This window comes from Papaver somniferum, chromosome 2 (assembly GCF_003573695.1).
Source record: "Papaver somniferum cultivar HN1 chromosome 2, ASM357369v1, whole genome shotgun sequence".
Lineage (NCBI taxonomy): Eukaryota > Viridiplantae > Streptophyta > Magnoliopsida > Ranunculales > Papaveraceae > Papaver > Papaver somniferum.
The window spans coordinates 178,445,427-178,452,863 of NC_039359.1; the positions used below are offsets into that span (position 1 = coordinate 178,445,427).

The following is a 7,437-nucleotide window of genomic DNA, read 5'->3' on the forward strand; positions in this document are numbered from 1 at the left end:
CGAGTTGGGATTTGGTTCAGGTATAATGGAAGTAATGTTGATGGGTGTTAAGCTTTGATTAGGTTAGTAATTGATGGATGTTTATGGAGAGTTAGGTTGCTCGAGTTTGTCGCAGGAAAAGAAGGAGAACTCGTAGAGTCTAGTGGTCGTACTACCAAGTCAATCCCACTTCTCAAACTGCCGCCGAGATACTCGGAAGATGATAAGCTGTCGGAGTTAGGGTTTCGACGATCAAACCCATGAGAGGAAGAATAATTCATCCCAATTTTTGGCTTAAAGAAATCTCTAATTTCATTTGAACATTTGGCTATTCCTTATGCAAAGAATTCTTTTTCAGACTCTATCTTACCCTCTTCAAAGATCCGAAAAAAGACGGACATTGGACATTGACGCAACTGCCCGAAAACTCCACAAGAATAGCATTACTTAGGTAGTTTCTCATGTCTCGAATTCTCAGATTTAAAACCACCCTGTGTCATGATTTTTTTCTTAACGCGTCATGCTGTGATTTGTCATTTTACCTATAATATGTTTATTTTTGAAATCGACTCTTATTTGTCATCGTGTAACAATGATATACGTCGCCGATCGGTCATCTATAACCGGTGCCATACACTGTAGTTTTTTTCTCTTAAGAAAACAAGCTACTCCTTCCGTCCCACTATTAAAATATTATTAAATATTTTTTTATAATTATACCCTTATCAATAATAATAACTAGTAAAATTTAGAGATAATTTTTGTCTCAAACTATATCATGGATATTTATAAATTTTATATCAATGAAAAATATTTTAAAATCTAACGAATATGTACGTGGATATCAAATTATATATTCTTTTGATATCAAAGATAATTAATTAAAAGAATAGTTTTAGAAATATCGATTTGGCTGGTAGGATAGATCAAATATTAGTAGGACAATTTTAAAATAAGTAGGTCATATAATAGTGTAACGGAGCGAGTAATATACATTTCCTAAGAACGCCTCTACCACATGTATCCGACAATCTAGGCCTTTTTCTTTTGTTAGATTTAAGTATCATCTTTGTCGAATGTGTACGCACCGACTATATACCTTATTTTATACATATTTATTTTTGTGATGCATGTGTTGTACATTATTTATCTCCATCATCTTTCCAGCAGTGCACAGTGCCTTACCAGTAAGTAATGATCATCATCATCGAATTCGACCATGGAGATCCTCTAACTACATTGTGGGACCACCATAAAAAGCGGATCATTGTTCATACACTGTCTTAGAACCGGATGTAAATTTCCAATTAAGCTGTGGAAGAACTTTGAGTAGCCGCATTGTCGAATTTCTACCTGTTGGCTAGTCAGATGGAAAGCTATTGAATCACTGGTAAGATAGAGTCATCCCAAGATAGGATGACGGAAACTGAAACCAGGTTGAGGTAACAAGTGTGTGTTCTTTCTCTCATGGCTGCTTGCTAGCTTTGGTAGTTAGGCCGCGACTTCTCAATACAGCAGCCTTTGGGTGGGGATAATTAATAATATGAAAAAGAAACGGGGTGTGATGGCCCTAGGGTGAAGTTTGGAGCTGGATATAGAGAAAGTTTAACGCGTGATGGGTTGGCAGGTCTTAAAATCCAGCAATTTGGAAGAATGTTAATTAAACAAAAACACTGGAGTAGTAACAGTAGCACGTGTAATGTCTCTTCACGTGACCTCTCTGATTTGCTAACGAGAACGAGACGAGACGAGACGAGACGAACATTATTATTTCTCTTTCTTTCTTTCTTTTCTTAAACCCCGTTATTCCGTTAATCCCATAACAGTAATAAACACCAAAATGGAAGGGTATTATAATAATATGTCTGTGAAAATGTAATAAACAAAAGAAAAAGTCAAAGAAAAGTAGCAGCAGAAGTTGTTGTTAATGGTGGTCATGAGTAGTGGGATCAAGTTCGAGTCATTTCTATTCTTCTTCTTCTTCTTCTGTCAACATTTTAATACCCAGAATTTCTTAAACCGATTCATAACTCACTAATCTTGACCTTGTTGAGTGAGAAGAGTAAACGACTCCTTCTGCTAATTTCTAAGATAGATCGATTTTTTGAGGTAAACCTTTCATTTTATAAAGTTGTCTTCAAGTTTTGATTCCTTGTTCACAGAAATTCACTGAAGATCTTGTTTTCTGAGTAAGAGTCTGAGCTTGAGATCAATCCAAGTAAAAATAAAATAAAAATTGATTGAATAAAGGGGGGAGGCATTAATTTGATAGTTTCTAGTGGTTCAGGTGATTCAGATAGTTTCTTTTTTCTTTTTTTTGTTTACTGAGAAAAAAGGGTTTTAAATAGAGAGGTTATTTTAAGATTTCAGTGGATTTAGTTTCCTATTTTAGGGTTTCTATAAGTGTTTCTTGCTGACAAGGCTTGAATTTTAGAATGGAGTAGATTTAGGGTTAAGTGAAAGTGAGTACTGCAGGAGGGATTTAAAGAAATTGCAAAATTTGGGGATTTTTAGGTTCTCTTTAGAGCTCTATTTTTGGCTATGAAGGGGAACATATAGCATAGTAATTACAGAAATTTTGCCATGGAAGATTTGTCCAAGTATTGCCATAGTTCTGTTCACTTTGCAGTGGCTCGCCGTGATTATGTCTCCCTTAAGAGAATTGTCTCTTCGCTACCTCGTTTACCTAAGGCTGGTGAGGTTACTACTGAAGCTGAATCTATGGCAGCTGAGACCCAAGCAGATCTTGTTTCAGCTTCTATAGATCGGCGTGATGTTCCTGGCCGTGAGACTCCACTTCACCTTGCTGTTCGTCTTCGTGATGCAATTTCTGCAGAGATTTTGATGTGTGCTGGTGCTGATTGGAGTTTACAAAATGAAAATGGTTGGAGTGCTCTTCAAGAAGCTGTTTGCACCCGTGAGGATTCAATTGCAATGATCATTGCACGGCATTATCAGCCTCTTGCTTGGGAAAAATGGTGTCGTCGTCTTCCACGAATTGTGTCATCTGCAGCTCGGATTCGTGATTTTTACATGGAGATAACCTTTCATTTTGAGAGTTCTGTCATTCCCTTTATTGGTCGAATTGCTCCATCAGATACATACCGCATCTGGAAACGTGGTTCTAATCTACGTGCTGATATGACCCTTGCTGGTTTTGATGGGTTCCGGATTCAACGATCAGATCAAACATTTCTCTTTCTTGGAGAAGGTTATAGTTCAGATGATGGGAATGTATCCGTACCTCCTGGTTCTTTGATTGTTCTTGCACACAAGGAAAAAGAAATTACAAATGCTCTAGAAGGAGCTGGGAATCGGCCCACGGAAGCTGAGGTTGCTCATGAGGTAGCTTTGATGTCTCAGACTAACATGTATAGGCCTGGGATTGATGTTACACAAGCTGAGCTGATTCCCCATATAAATTGGCGCCGGCAGGAGAGGACCGAAATGGTTGGGAGTTGGAAGGCGAAGGTTTATGATATGCTTCATGTGATGGTGAGTGTAAAGTCAAGACGTGTCCCTGGTGCAATGACCGATGAAGAACTATTTGCTGCAGAAAATGATGAGAGGACAGTGGGTGGTGCTGATAATGATGAGTTTGATGATGTATTAACAGCTGAAGAAAGGAAACAATTAGATTCTGCACTCAGGATGGGTGGTAATTCTGATGGTTTGGGTGAGGATGAGGAGCATGGGGCTTGTGAGGCTCAGGAAAATGGTGCTGGAGGTTCAAATGAAAATTGTGAACCCAATAGCTTTACTAAGGAGAAGAAGAGTTGGTTTGACTGGAAAAAGAAGGGTTCAAAGCATGGGGTTGACGACCCTGAGGACTCCAAGATTCTGAAGAAGTTCTCCAAACTGGCCCCAGAGGAAGGCGACCAGAAAAGGCTTGACTATCAGAGGTCATCGTCTGATTTGCACAAAGATGATTCTGGGGATGTTAAGAAGGGGAAAGAGAAAACAAGTAAAAAGAAAAAAAAGAGCGGTGCCACAGGCGAGTCTAAGAGTGAGAGCGAGTACAAAAAAGGTTTGAGACCGGTTTTATGGTTGACGCCTGACTTTCCTCTAAAAACAGAAGAGCTCTTGCCATTACTCGACATCTTAGCAAACAAGGTTAAGGCTGTCAGGAGACTCAGAGAGCTTTTGACCACCAAGCTACCACACGGCACATTCCCTGTCAAGGTAATCTCAGGTTCTTTTCTTACAACTTGGGTATTTTCTCTTTTTACTATCATGTGGACTCTTCTTTCTGTTGGTAGGCTGTTGCACTTCTTCAAAGAAATATGTTTCCCATGTGCTAAAGATAAAGAGCATTGTTATTTGACTATGTTTATTGATTTGTGTTTCTTTCCCTACGTTAGTTGTATGGGATTTCTAAACGCAACAGCCATTTATGCTCTCGCATGTGTACAGCAGTTAATAAATTAACTAGCTTTTAGTCTACGTACCGCTTCAATGTAGAGTGAATTGCTTGGACATACAAAACTGGCTAGTGATTCATATCTCATTGTGATGGATCATCCATGAATATCTGAGCCAGAGTCTTTCAGCGTCCTAGGTTTAGCCATGCCACAAGTACTCTGTGTAAACACAAGAAGTAAATGTGTCTGTCCTAAGTGCATTAGTTCGGTATCTAGTATGGAAACTAGCTTGTGCAATTAAGTGAGTTCAAAGTATGCAAATCTTCATGCTTGCTTGTTCACGCCTTGAGAAGGATTGAAGCGGTGCATTCATATTCTAGAGGTGTATTTGTGTCCAAGATATGTTAGAAGTTTTACCCATTAAAAGGCTATAAGCTCATTATGGGAAGGAAAGAATGAGGTTGGTCAAAATTGATTAATCTAAAAAAGTTAGGATGAAACTATGTCGACAGTTATATGTTTTTGTTTTCCATTTCACAAATACTTTTGCGGTTGAATACAAAATAGATGGTTTAATAGTCTTACTCTTACATTCACAGCCTTCCAGTGTATATAATGTTTTGGTTTTGTTCATCTCAGATTGCTATTCCTATAGTTCCAACTATTAGGGTCATTGTAACTTTCACAAAATTTGAAGAGCTTCAACCAGTGGAGGAGTTCTCTACACCCATGTCAAGTCCAAATTTCCAGGATGCCAGAGCCAAAGACTCAGAGGGATCAACTTCATGGATTTCTTGGATGAAGGGAGGCCGTGGTGGGCACTCTAGTGACAATGAAAGCAGGTGCCATAAGGAAGAGGTTGATCCTTTTCACATACCATCTGACTACACGTGGGTTGATGCCAATGAGAAAAAGCGTCGGATGAAGGCCAAGAAGGCTAGGAGCAAAAAGGGTAAGAGACAGTTGTCTGCTAAAAGCACCGAGGGCAGCCAATATGTGAGTGATGATGTTGGAACGTTAGGGTAGGATTTCAATTTGTGCTTTACCTTTTTAGAGATACAGGATCCCGGATGAGGAAGAGTTGCAAGGCTCGCTCATCTGTAAGTTCTGATTCATGGACATCCTTGGAAGATGCGGCGGAAGGATAAAGTTAGATAATTGTTGGGTGCGACTTAATTAGGAAGATCCTCATCTTTCTCTTCTTTGTACTACTGTGTTATATGTGATGTGTTGTGAAATAGAGAGGAATATTATTTTTCCTCTTTCATTTTTTATCCATAGGAGGTTCTGATATTTCCTTGAACTGATGTATCTGTGTAATCTGTGTCGATTAGCTACGGTTATGTCCTGCAATCTGGATTATTTTTTGTTTCTTTTTGTCGCAGGCATATTTGAAAAATCAACTGTTAACAAGAGTTCAAATAAAAGCTGTATGGCTACGTTTTTCAGTCCAAAGAAGATTACCCTTTTATTCCTTCACCAATGTCACAGTTCTACTGGACTGTGTCATTTCATCCCTACTTCTTGCTCTTTTCGGACGCCAAGGCATTATGAAATTTGTTTCCTTCTCCATCTAATAGTAGATCCCGATCACAACGCATACAGGCTTTGGAGAATTACCAGTGGTGGGCAGCAGCATTACATTTTCATTCTTTATCGGCTAATAAATATTTTGGAGATATATTCCCAGATTAGTTTCCCCGCAATTTATAAAGGGGATACCAGTATTATTTGGGGGTGATACCAATTCATATAGGACAAAAAAATATTAAGCGATCCTGACCGTCAGATTGCTGAATTGGTATCACCCCCGCTAATAGTGGTATCCCCTTTATAAATCATGAGTTCCCGGGATGGACATTATTATTTTCATTCTATACCGTGTCATATTGGGTGGAAATAAAATAACCTGTCTTGATTGGGGCATATCTAACGAGACAAAAGCTGTCATTTTGAAGTAAAAGAAGCCACCCCTTAACCATGTATTTTCTAAATGTCTAACATACCCTTGTTTAATTAACACTAAAAAAATATGATTAGCTTAATTAATTGTGTTTAGATTTATTAATTGAGTAGATTAAAACTTATCAAATTATGAATTTGATTATGAAATTTTGTTTTTAATTGAACTTATTTGGGAAGATTTTTGATGATTTTTTTTTTGTTTTGAGAAATTTTTTTGCAACGGAAATGAAAACACACTACCCAAACACTTCTAAAAAGGGGATTGCAAAGCTGTTGTATGAAATCATACTCAAAATTAGATCAGAAATCAACACTTTCAGTTCTGAAAGTATGAAAAGTCGGCAAGATCGACGAATGAATACCATGCCGACTATATTTGGCCGACAAGGTAGATGAATGAAGATGATGCCGACTAACTTTGGCCGGCAGGGTATTCAAATGAAGACAATGCCGACTTTATTTTTTTGACACATAGGAGACGACTAATATAGTCGGCAAGGTCTACAAAAAAAAAAACCCGCCGGCTGTTGAGAAAAACACCCTTTCGGCTGTTGAAAAAATTTACAGTCGCCATGGATATTATGAAAAGTCGGCAAGATATGCATGTTACGACCTTGCCGACTGTATTAGCCGGTAAGGTCTTCAAAAAATACCCTGTCGGCTGTTGAAATTTTTTACAGTCGCCATGGCTATTATGAAAAGTCGGCAAGATATGCATTTAAGAACTTGTAGAAATCAGAATTTTCGATTTCTAACCTAATATAACAACCAAATCACACAACACAATGATGGATTTGAGTTTAGACATCACTTAGAGTCTTCTTTTCGCCGGTAGAATCAACCATTTTTTTGGAAAATCAATGTTCAAGATTTTCGGTTGATGCAAGAAATGGGAGAAGATGAAGTGGACGAGCAGACAGAGCAGAGAAGAGAATTAGGAAAGATTAAGAGTTTTTTAGTTTTTAATTTTAGGGTTTAATTTCAAGTTAATTAGTTCAAGGGTATTAAAGTAAAATCACCAATTTTGACCACCCCTTAACAAGATCACTAGGTCCATTTAAATTTGGGTATCCCCGGTCTAGCCGGGTAAAATAACTGGATCCATTTCCGTGAATCTTTCATCAAAGATCTC

General features: G+C 38.1%; 1 protein-coding gene across 1 annotated transcript; it reads left to right on the plus strand.

The window, feature by feature from the left end:
* Positions 1 to 1,819: 1,819 nt before the first annotated feature.
* LOC113349883 lies at positions 1,820 to 5,788 on the plus strand. The gene is made up of 2 exons (XM_026593919.1): positions 1,820 to 4,161; positions 4,980 to 5,788. The coding sequence occupies exons 1-2, from the start codon at positions 2,563 to 2,565 to the stop codon at positions 5,364 to 5,366; spliced, it is 1,986 nt and encodes a 661-aa protein (XP_026449704.1). The 5' UTR covers positions 1,820 to 2,562; the 3' UTR covers positions 5,367 to 5,788.
* Positions 5,789 to 7,437: the final 1,649 nt, after the last annotated feature.

Coding starts and splice junctions, on each gene's coding strand:
- LOC113349883 (XM_026593919.1), top strand. CDS start 2,563: ATGGAAGATTTGTCCAAGTATTGCCATAGTTCTGTTCACTTTGCAGTG. Junction 4,162..4,979: donor ACGGCACATTCCCTGTCAAG/GTAATCTCAGGT, acceptor TGTTCATCTCAG/ATTGCTATTCCTATAGTTCC.